Source organism: Lepidochelys kempii, chromosome 10 (genome assembly GCF_965140285.1).
Source record: "Lepidochelys kempii isolate rLepKem1 chromosome 10, rLepKem1.hap1, whole genome shotgun sequence".
Taxonomy (NCBI): domain Eukaryota; kingdom Metazoa; phylum Chordata; order Testudines; family Cheloniidae; genus Lepidochelys; species Lepidochelys kempii.
This window is the reverse complement of record NC_136389.1, coordinates 30336491-30355046: the sequence shown is the minus strand read 5'-3', so window position 1 is coordinate 30355046 and position 18556 is coordinate 30336491. Positions and strand designations below refer to the sequence as shown.

The window sequence follows — 18556 nt, the reverse complement described above, 5'->3', positions numbered from 1 at the left end:
GTGCTCAGCCTGCTTCCAGTGAAATGGGTGTGGTGCTCTGCATCAGAATGCCCTTCTGTTCTAGCAGCACCCAGCATCGGCATTGCGGGCGAGGTTAGAGGATGGCCAGGCTTGTGCTAATGCTACAGATGGTGCTGTGTCCTGGCTGTGGAAGGGTGACACTCAGGCCCCAGGCCTGGGGATTCTAGACAAAGGCTAGGAGCCATCCAGTAGATCTGTTGGGGAGGAAACCACTTCTCTCTTATTCTGACTTCCCCCTTTTCTTAATTTTTAAGGTAACAGTGTTTGTGAAAAGTGCTGAAGATTTAAGTCCTTCGTCCCTGTCACTGCAATAGCTTTTGCATGCTTACCTGCACCCTGTTCCTGAGAGACACATCTAGAGGCTGTCAGGCATCGGCCCATTGAGTTCTTGGCCTTTCCATTGAGCTTACCCACAAGGATGCAGGTTGGGATAGGTGACTTTTCTGACGGATACCCATTGACTAGGACCTAGAGGTTGCTACTCAGCTGTGTGGTCCCTGAGCAATTCTATCATCCGAATTCCAGTGGTAGCCCTATAGTCAAGTCAGTAGTGCCTGCCAGGCATTAGAATTTTGGCTTGGTGAGTTAGGAGGCACTCATTTAAGGGATGCACATTGGTGGCAATGAGGCAGGGACCATCCCCCTGCATGAGCACCTTGTGCTGAGAATCCCTTGTGCTCCAATGAAGTCTGTACAGAGACCACCCACTGTCAAGCAACCTCCTGTCTCAGGACTGCTGACACATTGATGAAAATGGAACGAGTCCAGGTCTTTTCTCCACCTTTGTTGAAGATCATCTCCACTAACCCATTGGTGTTTTGGTTGGTCCCTTGAGCAGACACCTGGGCCAGGTTTTCTAGTGTGTGTCTGTTTATTGAGCATGTTGATAGGTTAGAGAACTGGTTGAAGAAACCACTTACCAAGAGCTCCTCTTTCTTATGATCTAGGGCCCGCAAGTCCTCTGGCACAGTATCCTCTGTCACCAGTTTGTTTTCATATGCAGACAGCAGGTCTCTGCCTTGCTGAAGGCTCTTCTCAAGGCGATTGGCCACATCCACTCTGTAAATACAAGAAGCATGTTACTGCATTCCCCTGCCACCACTGAAAAGTCTGGATTAAGCCCAGTGGGAGCTATAACATACTTTTCCTGGGCAGCACCGAGCAGTTGGACCACTTGGTCGTACTTCTTCTTAGTGTCCTCTACCTTGTTCCTCAACAAGGTGGCATTGCCAGTGTTGGGCACTGTGTCAATAAAAGCCTCACACTCCTGGATCTTCTTTGCTTTTTCAGGCTCGATGCAGCGGACCTCATTGGAGATGTTCTGCAATGAGAAGAAAGTCCTTACAGACACTGAACAGGGCTCTAGCGACTGGATGACGAACAAGGCAGCAGCAGGGAGGTTTGCACTGAGGCAGGCCCCCTGTTCCAGATATGTGGGGAGGATTTTGTGCCAGGTGGGTCTCAGCCTGTTGAGACAAGGTGATGTTTCTTGAGGGCACTGAGGATCAAACAGCAGCATAGTTGCTCCAGGATGGCATTTCTTTGTAGGATCATGCCATTGTGATGCAGGGATGAAACTGCAAACTGTGTTAAGGGTTTTGGACCCGAGCAGCCAATATTCCCTCATCCACCCTATTTTAATGTTCAAGACTGTGTCCCCTCCGTTCACTCTACCGCTATCCCACTCGTATTCTTTCTGTACACTGAGGCCCTTAATGAATAGCCCCTAGCTATGTTATGGCCATTTTATCTTACTAGATGTTTCCTTTCTGACTGCATCACGGTGGGAAGAGAGATCTGAATTTCCTGCCAAGACAATGGCAGGGGTCTCATCACTCAGAGCAAGAAGGTTGGCTTGCTTTGTATGTTCAAGGAATCTGCCAGGGCTGTTAATGGAAAAGGAGAAGCCATCTAATTGCATGCAAGCAATGATGCTTTTGGGAGTTGGTGCATGAGGAACAATTGCATCTAAGAATAGTGACATTTTGGTACCTTCCCTTTTCTTTCCTAATACAGGGAGAGGGGTTTTATGGAGTTAGGCTTGCAGCTGTGCATTGGCAGCCATGAGGTTGGTAGCTGAATAAACAGACATTCAAATGATCCTTTTATAGTCATAGGGTGATTCTCTAGCTGGCTTTTTTGCTGTGGTGTTTCCTGTGCCAAGGTTGCTTTCATGGCTCTTGCTACAGTAATTAGCCTATGAAGTGGGCAAATGACCTTCCCTATCTTCTTCTCCATGTCCGTTACCTTAAGGTCCTTTGAGCGCTCAGCACTGTCCTGCACTGCCCGGCTGTGCTCCAGTGGGGGGCGTAGGTTTGCTGTTATTGCCTTCTCCTGCTTGTCTAGGTCGCTGTTCACTTTCTCCAGTCCCGCTAGCAGCTGGCGCACCTGTATGGATGCAGCGTCTAGATAACCAGAGGATGTTGAGTTAGAGGCCATGGGAAGTAGGGGCTGGGGTTAGACCCAGACACAGAGAGAGAGAGAGAGAGAGAGGGAGCTGGGTGAAAACCAAAACCGCAGCTCCTACTACCGCAATCCTGCCCCCAACCCTTGGACCTTTGGGCTATTAGAAATCTGCATCTTAGCTTGGTGGCTCCAGTCTGTTTCTTGATGTTGCTCCATGGCCAGCATGAAAAAAGCCATTGCAGGAGGTGCTTCACCATGCACAGCTGGGGTCCATGATACAACTGAGGCACAGAGACTGAGTGACCTGCCTGACTCCCTGTTCCAGCAATGCCATCCCATTATTTCCGTGAGAAGAAAATAAGATGGTCACTTGTGGTGGCTGTGGCAACTACTTTATCCCATTTTACCTTTGAAGAGAACAAAAGTGCTGGGAGCTGTCAGACATCCATATAGCTGACTACAGAGCAAACTATCTTCCGGCAGGATGAAGAGAAGGAGAAATCTCTTGCAGGTCCTGGCCAAGAACATATGGAGGACCAGGTGACCCAAGAATGGAAGCCAGAGCCCACTGCCACCGGTTCCAACTGAACTCCCAATATTCTTTGGTGCTCCTGACCCTAGGACTCTGCAAAGGCTTTGTCAAAAGGATCCAGGTATGAAGACTCACCTCCAATGCCATCAGCCTTCAGCCTTTCATAGCGTTGCTGTAATGCATTCTTGCTGCTGGCTGTTTTCTGCTTCACACTCTGATACTGACTGGCAATGCTATACAATGAGACAGTGTGTGAATTGAGGTTAGGGCCTGTTCCTTCACCCTTTCAGTGTCATATGCATCCAGTTGGCCAGTAACATCAGGACTGTCACCCATGTGCCATCGAACCTATTGTCCCTGCCATATGAGAGAGCATTTCACCATAACCAAGGGACTTCTCCTACTCACAAGGGTGCATCTCCCTCTCTGGACAAAGCCCTGGATGGTGGTAGCATGACCCAACCACTGTTGTTCAGCTGCACTGAGCGCCTAAGCGTGGGCAAAGCTGGTGTCCTTTCCAGTCCCCCTGCAGAGGAAGTGGAGAAAGGGGCTGCCTTGAATTGCTTTCTGGCAACCCGGCTCTGGTGCTGGTGGATGGGCAGAGCAGGGCTGCTGGGTTCTGGAAAGAGCCATTTGCTCCTCCTCTGACAATAGCAGGGTTGCCATAAGGTGGAGACTTGGAGGGCTGTGAGGGGAATATAGGACAGTCCCACTAACATTGCTGTGTCGAAACAGTCCCTGAATCTGCCTGGCTGGTGTCTGTATTTGTAGCACTAAGTGTGAATGGTCACACAGCACATTTGAATTCTGGTCACGTGCCACCTGATGCATGCTGGGCATACTCTAAGAAGCTTCTGCAGCTCACAAAGTGCTTTATCAAGGAGGGTCAGCAACCTTATCTCCATTTTCCACTGAGAGAGAGCAGCCTTGACCACTGAGGAGCTAAGTATATTTAATAGCTTCTTGTTGCATTTCTCTCTCGGGACAGGAAGGGTTTAGGTTTCAGAAAAGCTAGGAGGACAAACTGCCTTGGTCAGGCCTTAACCCTAGAGCGTGGCCCAGTGAAGCACTTTCCACCCCTGTGGATTCACTTCCATGATTCCGTGTTGCTTTGGTTCCGAAAGAGCAAAGTGTTACCCACGTGTGTCTTAGGCACAGCAGGAAGGAGAAGCTCCAATCACACCCTAGCTCAGGCTACACTGAAAAGGGACCTGACTGCACGTACTTGTCAGTGAGAGCTAGCGCTTCAGGGTCTGTGGGAGGAATCATGAAGCAGACCCCTGGGATGTGGATCTTGTTTCCTGAGTTGTCTGTTACATCCCAGATGTCACCGTCGTTCTTAGTCAGGGTGTATCGGGCTCCACGGGTAACCTGGCCCTAGGGCAGAAATCAGTCACAGCTGCCAGTCAGTTAATAACTACCACCACTCTGGTCTAGTACATGCATGCCTGGGACACAGGCCCGGGTGGGGCCCTGTCTGGCCAACCTGGCTAACACACAGCCCTACAGCTTTTCCCAGGCAGGCATGTGTTCCCACCCCCGCCATCAGGTGGGTAGTAGAGGTTCTTAAAGAAAATACAGCGTGTTCCCCTTTGGGGGACCCACTTGCCTGCTGGCAGGTTATAGATCAATGCACATACAGAGCTGCTAGCACCATCCCAGTGTCCAGGCCCTAGTACGAGCAGCCACACCACCACCATCTCTGCAATCCTCAGAGTACCTCTGTACAGCCAGGGGTGTGTTGAGCTTCCTTCAACAAACTCTAAATGGCCACAGCGAGCCTCAGGCCCCTACCCTTCCCTGGTCCCTCTGCTTGCTAGCAGGAGAAACGGCCTTTGGGTCTAGCTGCTAATCTCATCTGGATGTGGGATGGGTTAGATACAGAGTGCTTATCTTCACACCCTGTGTGTGGACCACATAAGCCTCTTTGGGATACCACCTCCCTTAATCCTCCCAGTCCTGCTCCCGCCCCCTGCTTGCATCACTTTACAAGGGATGGTTACACCAAGGAAACTCCATTGTGAGGATGGGGTTGAGGCAGCACAATGCAAATAAACTCCTTTAAAGGGGCTAGTTGGGGCTGGCAGGCTCCAGCCCTGCCTTTTGTATCGGTGCTGTTCCTTGCCTTCCCTAAGGTGCAGGCTTGTGGCTCCGCCATGGGTAATCTCTCTCCCCTGCTCTAACTTAGCCAGATTGCTTTGCTTCTGTCATCCTGTGCACTAGCTCCTCCAGCATTGCTGTCACACGGCACTCAGCCAGGAGCATGTGCAAAGGATCATGGTGGAATTTATATTAGCAAAGGGAGACAGAGAAGTGCTTGGGGGTTGAGTTTAATTAGTCACAAGGTGCCTGCGCCCCGTTATTATCCTGGACTGGGCAACAACCACCAGGAAGGTGCACAGCTTCTAAATGTGACAACAGCCAACCTGGGAGTGCTCCACAGGCTACAGGTCAAGGAGGCTCTAACTTCAGGAGGCTCCTTATACAATGTAGCGTCTTACTTGAATCCCATAGAGTCTCTGTAGGAGAAATGACCCTCAAGGCTAGTTATGTCTGGCTGCTGTCACAAGCCACAGTCGTGCCCCGCCACATCTCCTCTCTTTTCCGGGCAGGGCCAAGGCCTTGGCCAGAATAAGTTATATTTTAATACCTAAGCACCAGGAAAACTCTCTCTCTTAACCAGGTTCCCATTGAGTGGGAGGCATGGAATGGGTGAGCCATTTTCCCTGCAGTGCCCCCGCCCCGTAGCCCCAGGATCCGGTTGTCGGAAGAAAGGTTTACCTCCTCGCCTTCGTAGTCACAGAGTGCCTCCACAGGGATGGGCTTGAGCGGGCTCTCCCGGCGGTACTTCAGAGGCAGCACCTGCAGGCTGTGCGTCTGCAGGGACTTCACCACTGCCTCATACTTGTCCAAGGCCTTCTCCTGGTCCTAGGGGGAAAGGAAAAGCCATGACGAGGTGGGAGGTCTTAAAATGTGCCGCTGCCACCCGTGGACCACCAGAGGGCTGTGCATGTGGCATGTTGGCCATGGAAGGGAAACCTTTTCCGCCTGAATGGGCCATGGAGACAGCTGCTGGGCGAGCCTGAAATGCTCCCTCGGGCCCTGGCTGGCGGAGCTGATTTGTAAAGCCTGGACATCATCTCATCTACTCTGGCCCTTTTAAAAGAGATGTTTGGTGTTGAATATTCACACTGCAAAATGTGAAGAAATAGGAAAATGTTCTCCTCAGCGGTGATGCCTTCCCTTCGCAGAGGCTGAGGTGCTGTTCAAGTCTCGGTCTCCTGCTGGCATTTCCCATTTCCACAGGCAAGCGGCGCTACTGTTGCCCATGGGCACTGAGTGGAGGGTGTGAGCAACCTGAAGGGGAGAATGCGCTTGTCTGCTCTTTCCTCTCCTTAACTGCGGTGGGCCATTGCCACAGCCACAGCGGAGATGTGCAAAGGAAATGCTTGTGATATCAGCAGGAGAGGGGAGCTTGTCGGGGGGAGGGAACGAGAGAAGGAACACATATGAACTTGTCTTTGTTATTTGGCATTCACTAGTAACACAGACATTGAGGGTTTGTGTAATAAGTGAGGTGTGACAGCCAGGGGCCCAGTGCCTCCTAGGGAGACAGTGGGGTGGGACCAGTACAAATGCGGCCACAACCAGTAAACTTCTCTAAGGACATGTCCTTGACCAATGATCAGAAAGAAAGTTTGCTCACTGCCCAGCACCTTCCCCACCCGGGATCATACGCTTACCCCCAGCCCCCAACACTTGGGACCAGCATTGAACCAGAGGCTGGAGAGGGGTTTGGGGGCATGGGGAAGAAGGAGGGTGGCTGGCTGCCTGCACTGGGGTGGAGGCATGTCTATTACTGCGTGTGTTGGCTGTGCAGCGCTCTGGCCTGGGAGCAGCCCAGTTGCTCTGCCTGTCTTTTCCCTGGGTGGGTGGCTCTGTGGACGAACGTTTCCCTCGGGTGGTTCTGCCAAGTCCCATGACGATCTAATGAGGCTCCCAACCTGAGCAAGTAGGAGTGTGATGGGAGAATCCCAACAGTTCAGCCCCATGCTCCCTCGTCTCGTCATGGAAGATGTAGTAGGAGGCCAAAGGGGAAGACGGGGTGTGGCCAGCACAGAACAATGAACAGGTGACTGCAGAGGGACAGAAGTGTCCAGGCCTTAGTGCCTGCCATGGGCAGAGACTGGGCAGCCCACCCACCCGCTTGCACCCTTCTAGGCAGCACCTGCTCTGATGCCACAAAGGTTCTTCCCATCACCAAGGCCAGTGTCATGCTCTTCTGTTATTGTGCTGCTACTCACATCCAGCTCCCTGAGAAGCGACTCTAGCTGGTATCTGTCCTTGAAATCAGGGTTGTATTTCTGGTCCAGGTCTGTGTCCACCTTCTTCAACAGCTCCTGGGCATCCGTAGCATTCTTTTGGAACTGCAGGAAGGCCAAGCAAGACTTGTTTAAAAGAGAACCCCCAGCTGGCAGAGAGATCTGACCCCTGCATGGGCTAAGGACAGGTGGGTGCTGTGTCCTCTCTGAGCCTGCCGGGGGCCCGGCCTGTGAGGCTGGACTAGGGCCGAGTGAGCCCCAGGGTAGCAAGGCGCGTGGGGGTGGGGTGGTTCCTTTGCAGCCTCATCCAGCACTTCCTCTGCTCTGCTCAATGCTCGTTGGGGGTGGTTGAGAATTTGGCTCTGTCTTTTCATGTCTCTACAGTGTTGGGCTGATGCCCTTTGGTACTAGGCTGGAGGAGTCTTGCAGGAAGAGACCCAAGTGCCCTGCAGCCCCTGAGCCACTTCTTCTCAGTAATCCCCCCGCCCCCAAGGGGAAGACACATGAGCATCCCTCCGTCTGTTTAAACATCCCACCATGGATCATTCCTCCGGGTGTTAGCACACCTAGGCCCCTGCTCTTGCTCTGCCTGTCCCCATGCTCGGAGTGTCTGCATGGCCCCATGCAGCGCCCCATGCCATCAGGCAGTTCTCCGGCAGGGAAGCAGTGAGGGCCGGGTTCACCCCCTGCCTCCAGCCAATGTGGAAATATCACATTGGGATTCCTCCAGCACTGCCCTGCCCCACCTTAGGGATGTGGGGAGTGGCTTGATTGTTGAGAGGCAGGACAGCTTAGGACTTGCTCCCCTCACCATGAACTGTCGGGGACCAGCCCTGAACCTGCATGGCAGTGATCACCCTGGGGGAGGTGCGACGTGCCTGTCTGAGACACACCCTCAGGAACGGATACCACCCCCTCATTTCCCATCTGCACTTGCTCTGTCCCTCCCTCCCTCAACTGCTTCTCTTCTCAGGGCCCTCTGGAATGTGTTCTTCCCTGTTCCCAGTCAAGCCCAGAGTTCCTGGGCACAAAGGTGTTGAGGGCTCTGGGAACTGAACTGCTCCCTGGGGTGGAAAAGGGAATTCGGACAACAGAAGGCAGTAAATGAACCCCTCAACCCCTTTTTCATGCTTGAGGATTTCACAGCAGAAGCTCTGCTCGCTGGGAGTCTTATTCTAGGGTTATCTAGAGTGTCTGAGCCTCACGTTCACCAATGCATTTATCCTCACAATGCCCTTTGGACATTGGGAAGTATTGTCCCTGGCACAGGTGGGGGATGAGGCACAGAGACTCAGGCCCAGAGCCTCAAAGGCTCTGTTGGTTTCAGAGACAGGAGTCTAAATACCTTGAGGATCTGGGCCTGAGTGACTTGCCCAAGGTCACACAGGATGCCTGTGGCAGGCAGGAATTAAACCCAGCTTGCCTGTGCCCAACCACAGAACCAACCTTCTCCTCGCGAGTGGTTTCTCCATCTCTTGATAGCTTCAGAATGAGTCTGGTGCCTCTCTGGCTGATGTGCTTTAGTCAAACACAGCTTACTAGGCTCATTACAGGGTAACTCTGGCCTGTGCTATGCATGATCACAGTGTTCCCTTTGGGCTTTGAAATCTATGAAACTCTTGAGTCTAGTATCCTGGCTTTTAGCATTGGCAGATAGACACTAGAGCACATGGTGCTTGTTCCCCACATTCACAGATCCCTCAGAACACAGCATCTGCTCTCCCAGGGACCACTGAGAAGTAGGAGCCTTCCTGGCCTACGGGCTCTGGTACCTGGTGATAGTCCTCCATGAATTTCAGATGGCTCTCCTCACAGATCAGCAAGTTGAGATACTCCTTCCAGTCAGCATGGACAGCCTCCATGTGAGCCTATGATATAACGGGAGCAGCCGGCATGTTACAAAGGCTTGTTGCCTGCCTCAATGGGTGAATACCAGCTCTGGAGAAGAATCCCAGGGAGGCATTTACTTGGTGACACAATCGTAAATGGGGTCTGAGACCAAGAATAGTAGCAATGGGTAGCAGGAGCAGCACATTAGCCAGTTTTCCTCTGGGAACTGAAGGCTTGGAAGCAACTCGCCAGATTGCTATGGGGCTAAATTCTCTCTTGGTGTAACGCCACTGGAGTCAATGGAGTTACTCCAGGAGTGAACCTAACCAAACATGCTTGCTACCCAGGGGAAAGTGCCACCTTCCATTTCCACTGAATGAATCCTCGTGGGCAGCCTAAGACCAGAGCCGGAAATCCACATGTCCGAGCAGAGTTGCTCGGGAGAGCGAGCTAGAATATGGGACACATTTTGGGGGACAAATGTGAAAAAAACAAATGGTTTTTTTTTCTTTTTTTTTTAACCAGCTCTGCTTGTCAGGGGAGGAACAAGATAACAGGCCTGGCGGAGGTGGGGTAATGGGATCTCTGTTTTACCCAATTTATACACTTGTAGTAGAAGGGAGCCTTTTGGTTGGCATTCGGCAGCTCAGGAAGCCATGCAAAGCTGAGGAGCCATTATAGGGTGAGTGCCAATACAGGACAAAGGGCAGGGGAGTTTTCTCCATGGACTGTCATCTCAGGGTGCTGGGTCAGGGTCAAGTAGGCATTTCCTGGATGGGATGGTGTTCTCTCCAGGGTATGCAGGGAAAAGACATACCTGTTAGCATTCTCAGGGACACTCACCTCAATGGGGTTCTTCCCAGGGTGGTTTTGGGCTAGTAGCTGGTCTCCTTCCGCATGCAGTTTGTTGACAGCCTCCTCTCTCTCTTCTAGATTGCAATTGATGAAGTTCTAGACAGAGGCAGTGAAGGTGTCAGGCTCAGAAGGGAATGCTTGGAGGGGACCCCTTACTAACAGACCAGAACACAGGAACCCAGCAACAGCAGGGGGAAGGGACCCTGGCTTACACTCCAGATTTTACATACCTTAAAATGAAGGGGTCTGACTCCTTGGTGCACTCAAAACAGAGAATCCCTTAAGGCCAGGAAGCCCCAGCCCTGCCCTGCTGCATCTTGGCCTCCTCCTTTCCTTATAGTTGCTTGTAAAGTCTCTGAGCTGGATTCTCTCCTTGCTCCCACCAAGGTAAATCCAGCGTAAGCAAGAGGAGAATCAGGCCCTATGTCAAGACAGGTATTTTCATTCTTTTTTGTTTTAGGGCCTGATCTATTTGTACATGTAATAACATCAAGCCCTATCTCTTACCCAGCCCTTTGCAGCAGTAGATCGCAAAGTACTTTACAAAAGTGGTCAGTAGTGTTGTTCCCATTTTACAAAGGGGGGAAACTGAGGCACAGAGCAGGGATGTGAAGTCACCCAGCTGGTCAGTGATAAAGCTAGCACTAGAACCCACAGGTCTCCTGAGTCCCAGTGCAGTGTTCTCCCCCTTAGGCAACACTGCCTCCGCCTTTTGGTGTAATCCTCCTGGCCAGGAGATAGCTGGCGAGATAGGCAGGTTTTGTGTGCCGGGGAGGGTATACACAGACCTCGTACTGGCGGCGTCGGCTGGGGTAGTCCAGGTTGCGGTCACTCCAGTCGTAATGCATTCTGTCCTTGGCCTGCTGATCCAGCCAGTAGAGCTTGTTCGTGCAGCGCTGCATGTAATCCTGCAGGGAGTTCAAATCCTGCTGCCGCTGCTGGGACCCTGACTGTCAAAGGAGAGGATTGCAGAGGGTCAGAGCTCACCGTCCAGTCATGGAGTTGGGGGAGCAGCCCAAGGAGGCCACCTGCTCAGAACTTTCCTCTGCAGGGGGGGAGGGGGAGTTGTGAGGACTCTGCACCCCCCTCCCCACCAGTAATGAGCATCTCTGGGCCATGTGTCTCCCTCTTACACGTCCTTCCCGTGCTCGCACCCCCTTTCCCCAGCTCTCTGGTGCTTAGCCACCAACCTCCGGCTCCCTCAGGGCTGAGGGAGGTTCTTACCAGCAGCTTCTGGTATTTCACCTGGAGGCTGCTCATATATTCCTGCAAACAAGGAGAGAAAAGCCAGGCATGAGAAGGGCTGAAGAGCTCAGCTGGAGGGCAAAGGGGGCTGGATCTAGCAGGGGGCATGTCGGGGGGCTGCCCCTGAAACTCAGCTCCGGGTACAGGTGTAGCTTCAGGACACCCTGCAGTTTGGGGTCTTTGGACACAGGGCTTGGGTTGGGCCCATGGCACTGCAAGCAACTTTGGGTGCTGCTCTCCCCGTGTTCTTGGAAGCCTGTCCTTCCCTCGGGTGCATCTCCTCTAGCTTGGCCTGAAGTTCCTGTGTTAGTCTAAAAGCTTGGCCTGTGCTCTGCAATCCCGTGTAGGAAGGGTTGGGCGGGGGCAGAGGCAGGGTAGAAAGAGCGAAGACTGGCACAGGGAACACCAGCGAATGAGGCAGAGACGGGCCCTACCTTGTCCCGTTCCTTGCTGATATGCGGCCCAATGGCCATCACCTCATTGTGGAAGATGTTGTGCTCTTCCACTTGACTGTTGACTAGCGGCAGGTCGGTCCCAAAGCCCTGGCTGTTCAATGTTTCCTGGCGCACAGAGAGGCTAAAGTTAGCAACAGGCGTACCGGGAACCACCCTCCAGCTCTGCTGCCCACCTGCCTCGAGCTAAGGCAGAGAGACCCCCAGCCTGGGGTGCCCTCTTCTGCTTCGTTGCAGTGGGGAATGGGGCAGGTTTGGGAAGTCTCATGGGAATCTCTGCTCCCTGAAGACCTAGAAAGAGCCTTGGCTGAAGCACTCAGCGTCATGAACGGCGTAGGGATCTCTGAGCCAGACCTCCTCTTTCATCCCCCCACGTCACATCAGAGCAAGGGGCACTCAACACCTCTAGGACGACCTTCTCATAGCACAGAGGCAGCCTGAGAGCTGGTGTGAACATGGCCCACTTGCAGCTATGCAAGGATGACCCGTTCTTAGGCTACAGGGTGTCAGCTGGTGGCCTGGGCTTTCCCCTACCCCCGCCCCTTTACAGCATTGCACGAGCTGTCTCCTCGAGCGTCGAGGGCCAGGTGCTGCCAGATGGTGGGCATCCCAACGAAGGTCTGATCTAATATAGCAGTCTCCATGTTCCTAGGAGGCAGCCCTGGGTTGCACTGTGAAGTGTCTCTTCTCCAGAGGCTAAGATGGGCCTGCTGGGAGTTTGGCTAGCGGCGTCAGTGGGAGAAGGAGCAGCCCAAGACTGCAAGGTGCTAGGGGACGAGATGGGAAGCAGCGCCTGCCTGTGATGTGAATTCTAATAACCACCGCTTGGCATTTCCCAAGCATTGTACAAACCTCCGTCATTGCAAGGGCCTCCCCTCTCCCATGCTAATGGGCCCGTTCCCCTTTGGAAGCAGCAGAGCCTGCACAATGGGCAGAACTGCAAGGCCAGCATGGCCTTCCCAAAGCAAAGTGCTAATTAAACAAGCGGCAGCTCAGGCTGGATTTGGGGATTTGCATAGCGAAGCTGACACAGCAGTTTGAATAGCAGCAAAATCAACAGTGTGGAGCGACCAGTTGTGTCTGTTATTGTGCTGGATGTGGCTAATGAATACAGCGGGCATCGTAGGCCAGCCCTTGAAAGGAGTGAAATCGTCCTTTCGCTCATAAGAACTGACCCAAAGTCCCCGGGATTGTCTGAATGAAGTGCAATTCCGTTCCCCGTCACTGAGCAGCCACGAACAGCAGCAGAGGGCATTAGAACCCGTAAGGTGTGGCTACCACACACCAAGGCAGCATCCATTTGTGCCAGATCCTCAGCTGCTGCGAACTGGCACAACTCTCTGGATCTCTGCTGATTTACACCAGTTCAGGACCTGGCCCTTACTTTTTCTATCTGTCTAGGATGAAAAACAAATGGGTTCAAGAAAATGAGAAGAGAATAAAAGAAGGTGATGGGGGAAAGACCAAGACCAAAGCTAATACCTAGCTTTTATATGGTGCTTTTTGGCTGTAGACCTCAGAGCACTTTACAATGGAGGTCTGTGTCATTATCCCCACTTTACAGATGGGGAAACTGAGGCATGGAGCGGGGAAGTACCTCTCCTGAGGTCAACCAGCAGGGCAGTGACAGAGCTGAGTATGGCACCCAGGTCTCCTGAATCCCAGTTAAGTGCTTTATCCACTCGGATGTACTGTCTCCAAAGGAGGCTTTGGCCATATTTAGTCTAATTTCAGGCATCAGTGGATGGCCACCAGCATCAGTTAACTTTAGCAGACAGGGCAAACTGCGATAAGCCTTGATCAGCAATGGGGCAGCTTACCCAGATTTCAAGCACGTGCAAGCTACACTGGTAAAATAGTGCTCTACCGTAGGGAGATCCATTGGTGCAGCTTCGCCCAGTGGCTGGCCATGGATGGCTGTCCTCAGAGCAGATCCCCAGTGTAGCTAAAGCCTCAGTTAAGGACAGCTGCCCACCCATTCTCTGGTCGTTTTAAACCCATTCCAAAACCCTTGGAGTCCTGGATTCCACTCTAATATTCCCAGCCTTCCCCATCTGCCCCCACTCAATACATTCCGCTGTTGTGTGTGCTCCATGCCATGTTAAGCTGCCTTGATGGTTTGAGTGAGAGCTCCTCGGTGTGTTCTTCCATGGGAAAAAAATTCTGGCACCCACATGGCAAACTTTTGGTGCAAGCCCCTGTCTCCAGAGCTGCCCTGAGGGTCGCTGCAGGCAGGCACAGGTGTTTCAGGGGCAGATGCTGGGGTCACTGTACCTGTTTCTCATCGATCACCTTGGACCAGTTGACCTGCGGCTCCACGTCCTGCGGAGTGAAGTTGTAGATCTGGTCGTGTTTCGCACGCAGGTTTGCCACACGCTCCTTCAGCTGCCGGATGCTGAAGAAAGGGAGAAGACAAGCTACTCAGGGGCATCAAGGATGTAGTAGTTGGGCTGGTGTGATCAATCTCTGGGCTGGCACAGAGCTGGTACCATCAGCTCTGGGTCATCCTCCCTCCCCAAGTCCCCTAGCACATTGGGAGAAGGGGGCATGGTCGGACTGCACTGCCATGTGATCTTTAATAACCGCTCAGGAATGTGATTTTGCATCTCACCAAAAAGTCAGCATCGACTGCAGCACAGTGCTGGGCCACAAGGTACCGAACTGACCCGAGGGAAGAGTGGCACTCGCACCCCTTTTTTAACCTGGGAGGGTCTCCCACCTGAGTACGGCCCAGGGCTGACCTTGCTTAATGTGAGAGCCCAGGCTAAGGTGGTGTAAGTACAGACACACAAAAGCCCTCTTTAGGCTATGCTGTATCTGTGGTATAATCAGAGCTATGTGAATAATTGATTTTTCAGTTGGGTGGCCTGAACTGGAAAAAAAATCGTTTTGGGTTGACTAGAAACAAACATTTTCAGCCAACCAAAATTTCCAGCAAACTGGATTTTTTCAAACAAACAAACCAACCATTTTGTTCAACCCTAAATGAAACATTTCATTTTCTTTTCAGGTTTTTTTAAAATGACAGTAAAAGTCCAAATGAAAAGGCGTTTAGAATTGAAAAATCAAAATGTTTCATTTCTAAAATGTCAAACCCAAACATTTCCGTTCTTTTCAGAATTTTTTTTACTGAAACAATTAGGCGAATTCCACCCAAATCCATGAAATGTTTCCGTCCACCTGAAGGTGCGTTTTTTGACCAAAAAAACATACAGCCATAAATGTTGCCCAACTCTAGCTATACCATCCAGTGCCCTCCCATAAGGAGTTACAGAAATGCCTACTGGCCTACGAGGGGTGTCTGGCTAGCCCAGCACCATGCATGCAATTAGGGTCCAGAACAAATTTTGTCCCCACTGGACTCACTCTTCTGTGATCATGTCACCCTGTGGGTGTTTCATGTGCCTGGCAATTGCTGCATCCCCATCCAGAACGTAGAGGAGTTTATCCGACTCGGACAGTTTACTTGCTGTGTGGTCCTTGTATTGAGCAGGCTGGCCGGCCTTGAGCTTGTGTAAGTCCTGTGGATGCAACGAGAAAAGGATGGTGAATTGGCAGAAAGAGCTGAAATCGACAGCAGCTGAATGGTGGAAAACAATACAACATAAAACTGCCCAGTGCATGGAGTTATTACATAAGGGTTGGTCATACAGCCTGTGTTGTGAGGCGCAGTGTGTAAGGAGGGGGGGCACCCGTGAACAGGATGTTAACCTCCACACACTGGCCTCCTCCCCAGCCACAGATGCTCAGGAGCAGGACTATAGATTGCCTGCGTGGGAGGCCAAGGATAGAATACCTTTGGGCAGGCTGAATGTTGCGGCTAGGCTCATTGGAGAGAGCTGAACCCCAAGCTGGAGTTGTCTGTTTCCTTCTCCCTTGATGTTCATGTCTGTTGTTTTCTCGTGATCACACAACTTGTGACTAGACCTCTTTCTGAGGAATCCTTTCACTAGTTTATACGGAAATAACAGGAGGCCATGTAATCTATTCCACTCCACAGCAAGCCTCTTCTGAGACCCATTATCAAGTCATAGGTAACTGAGGTCTTAGGGTTTAACCTCCTAGCTTCATGAGACTACATTTCCTCCTCTTTATGTCCCTTTCATCTAACCACTCTGCACTGGTGTTATAGGGCCAGTGTTGTAACATGTTCCCCAGGATAGATCTTCAAAGCCACCAGGCATCCCATCACAGAAGCGGCTCTGCTGTTGCTGTGTATAGGGGACATGATCCAATAGGATAGTCCTCACAGTTATGATATGTAATCTATTTTTTTTTAAACAAAATAAGATAGGACTAGAAATATATTTAGGGCCATTAGTTTAAATGACAAGGGTTGGGGTTTTTCCAGGGGGGAGGGGAATGAAGGGGGTTAAACCTTCTTCATAGTCTGGGGAATCTCCCACCCTTCAGCACTGTGATGGTTGTTAAGAAATGGGAAATGAAACTGACTGTAAATAGAAAGTGAAACTGACCACCTTAATTTCACTGTCCCATGGGAGTGAAATGCAAATGACAACCACACTGCACAGAACAGCCTGAAGTCGACAAAATTCTGCAAACCCTTTTGGCTATAGTGATCAAAGGTGTTCTCAATCACACGAGCGGGGAAGGCAGCAGGTGCACGTGAAAGGAAGATGGATGCAAAGAGGATCCTCCAAGAGAAGGACTGGGCTGCAGACTTGGTGTGAAACGGCAAGCTAACGGCTAAATGCAATGGAAGGAAAGCTCCCTCACTAAGGTAATTGCAATCGAGGTCAGGATGAGGGCCCATGCAGGTGAGGGTAGGTAGATGTGCATTCAGGGAGAAAGGGGGGGTGGAGGAGGTGCATGCATGGGATGGCTGTATAGGTGTTGGATGCCTGCAGGGTGGTGTGGCATGTTTATGGAAGGTGAGTAACATAAAGAGAGGCTGTCTAGGGATTGGATGATGTTGGGGGGCAATCCTCCAGGGAGAATGGGCAGCGTGGGCAGGATGTATTGGGAACAGGAGCCTACAGAAGAATAGGCGTGGGGTGTGCATGGGAAGGGGTGTGGCTAAGTGTGGTGGCGTTTGAGCACAGGGGCAGCTCTTACATTCTGCATTCGGGAGTCAGCTTCTACAATGTTCTTTTCCACCTGGTCGGCATTTTTCTGCAGCCGCTCGATGAGCTCTGACAGCTCCTTGCTGGAGATGCTGTGGGGAGAGAAGAGCAGAGGAATTGATGCCGGTGACTACAGGAGAGTGAAGCGGGAGACCATCTCCTGAGCTGCTGCCAGGCTCCGGGATATCTGGAAGTGCCTCGCCCTGGTGGCAGTGAGCCAGCCCTGCTCTCTGCACAATGGCCCTGACCCCATCTGAGGGAGGGAGAGGGCTCAGCTCAGCCTGCCAGGCACTGCAGCTGCACATGACTCACTGCTGCCTTTCTAATAGTTTCCAGAATGCTCGGCTGCCCTGCCAGGAGGGGCCAGGTTATGATCTCCCACGCAGCAGGATGGGAGCACCTTGCCCTCCCCACCACAGCCAGGCCTGGCCCTGCCTCAGGAACTAGGGGCATGACCTCAAGAGGGCACGGGGGAATGGGACAGCTCCAGAGCAGGGGGAAAAGTGACTCTAGGGTGGGGCTCCCTGACTGATCATTGTGTGCACACCCCCCATCTCTCATGGCAGAGACGATACAGGCCGATGGGAGTGAAGGCAGACCTGCTTGTTTACTGAAGCTGCTGGACACTGATGGGACTCCGTCAGCCTCCCTGGCTTTGTAATTCCCAAATACAGCCTGTGATGGTCAATCACCACCAGCCAGGGTGTCCCCGACGTTCTGGCCCAAGCTGCAGTCTGAGGTGGGCTGCTGGCTGTACTACGCCCCCCTTCAAGCCAGCAGCTGCTCCAGAGGGGCAGCACAGATATGGGTGCATCACCTCCTTGCTCCAGTCTAGCAGACACTGGGAGTTGCTCCATAGAAAGCTGCTCTGTGCATTCAGCAGAGATTAGGTCGCAGCTAATCCCAGCCGGTGCAGGTTGTCCCCCGTCAACAGCAGCAAGAGAGAGGGAGTGATCCTGGCCATGTGGATCCAGGGCTGGTGTTACCTGGCCCTGATACCAAAGTTTGAGGATGGGACGCAGGGATTCTCCTGCCTGTGCTGGGTAGGAGGCAAAGGACTACCGTGGATTTCTCGGGGGAGGAGAAGGACAGAGTGTGGCTGAATATCAGCTGCAGAACCAGCTGGACTGGCACCGTGGCCAGGAAGGAGAGCCCAGCAGCACAGGATGGGCTCACGCCCATACAGCCAGCTGGATGTGGACATACACCTAAGGCCACATCCTCTAGTTACACCACTGCCTTCCCAGTGTAGTCAAAGGGGAGGCACTGGTGTAACTCCAAGTCAAAGCTGAGCTGCCCTTTTCTTCCCCAGGTGCTTGTTAATCAGCAGCTGTCCTGGGCTCTGAAAGGCAAGATGTATCTGGGTGAGCCATACGGGTATTCAGAGGGCTGCATGTTACAGAGCATGGATGGGGCATTTCCATGGGTCTGCAGGAGAGACAGGTTCACTGAGGATGGAGGCATGGAGACAGAATGTCCGATCCTCAGCTGCAGTGTGTTGGCATTTGCATCAGCTGCAGATCTGACCCCTGGTCTGCACTGGAGGATTCCCTCTTGTTGCTGGCTGGTCACTACAGCTGACTTAAGCACCTACTGTAGCTCCCTGAGCAGCTGGCTGTGTGCTCCCCACAGGTCATCACAAGTGAGGCTTCAACCTGGACGCTGTTGGCAGCCCCTTAGCCAGGTGAGTCAAGAGAGAGCTCCTGCTCCAGCTGGGCCAGTAAAAGCCATGCTCAGCAAGTCCCAGCTGGAAGTTGTCCACCCTTGGGCACATCTTACAATCTGCCCTTGGAGTCTTGTGCCTGAGGT

General features: G+C 52.3%; 1 protein-coding gene across 2 annotated transcripts in view; it reads right to left on the bottom strand.

Annotated features, from left to right (window-relative positions):
• The window catches only part of PPL (periplakin), a 56111-nt gene that overhangs the window by 12956 nt on the left and 24599 nt on the right, over positions 1 to 18556 (bottom strand). The window contains exons 2-16 of one of the 2 annotated variants that reach the window (XM_073362560.2): positions 16740 to 16839; positions 15030 to 15184; positions 13938 to 14058; positions 11646 to 11771; positions 11191 to 11232; positions 10755 to 10916; positions 9955 to 10062; positions 9054 to 9149; positions 7264 to 7386; positions 5741 to 5887; positions 4185 to 4336; positions 3095 to 3192; positions 2269 to 2426; positions 1164 to 1342; positions 942 to 1080 (exon numbers count right to left, since the gene is read on the bottom strand). In XM_073362560.2, the coding sequence (XP_073218661.1) occupies positions 942 to 1080; positions 1164 to 1342; positions 2269 to 2426; positions 3095 to 3192; positions 4185 to 4336; positions 5741 to 5887; positions 7264 to 7386; positions 9054 to 9149; positions 9955 to 10062; positions 10755 to 10916; positions 11191 to 11232; positions 11646 to 11771; positions 13938 to 14058; positions 15030 to 15184; positions 16740 to 16839 (1906 nt within the window). The remainder of the gene's footprint in view (positions 1 to 941; positions 1081 to 1163; positions 1343 to 2268; positions 2427 to 3094; positions 3193 to 4184; positions 4337 to 5740; positions 5888 to 7263; positions 7387 to 9053; positions 9150 to 9954; positions 10063 to 10754; positions 10917 to 11190; positions 11233 to 11645; positions 11772 to 13937; positions 14059 to 15029; positions 15185 to 16739; positions 16840 to 18556) is intronic. The other variant, XM_073362561.2, reaches the window with a different exon arrangement.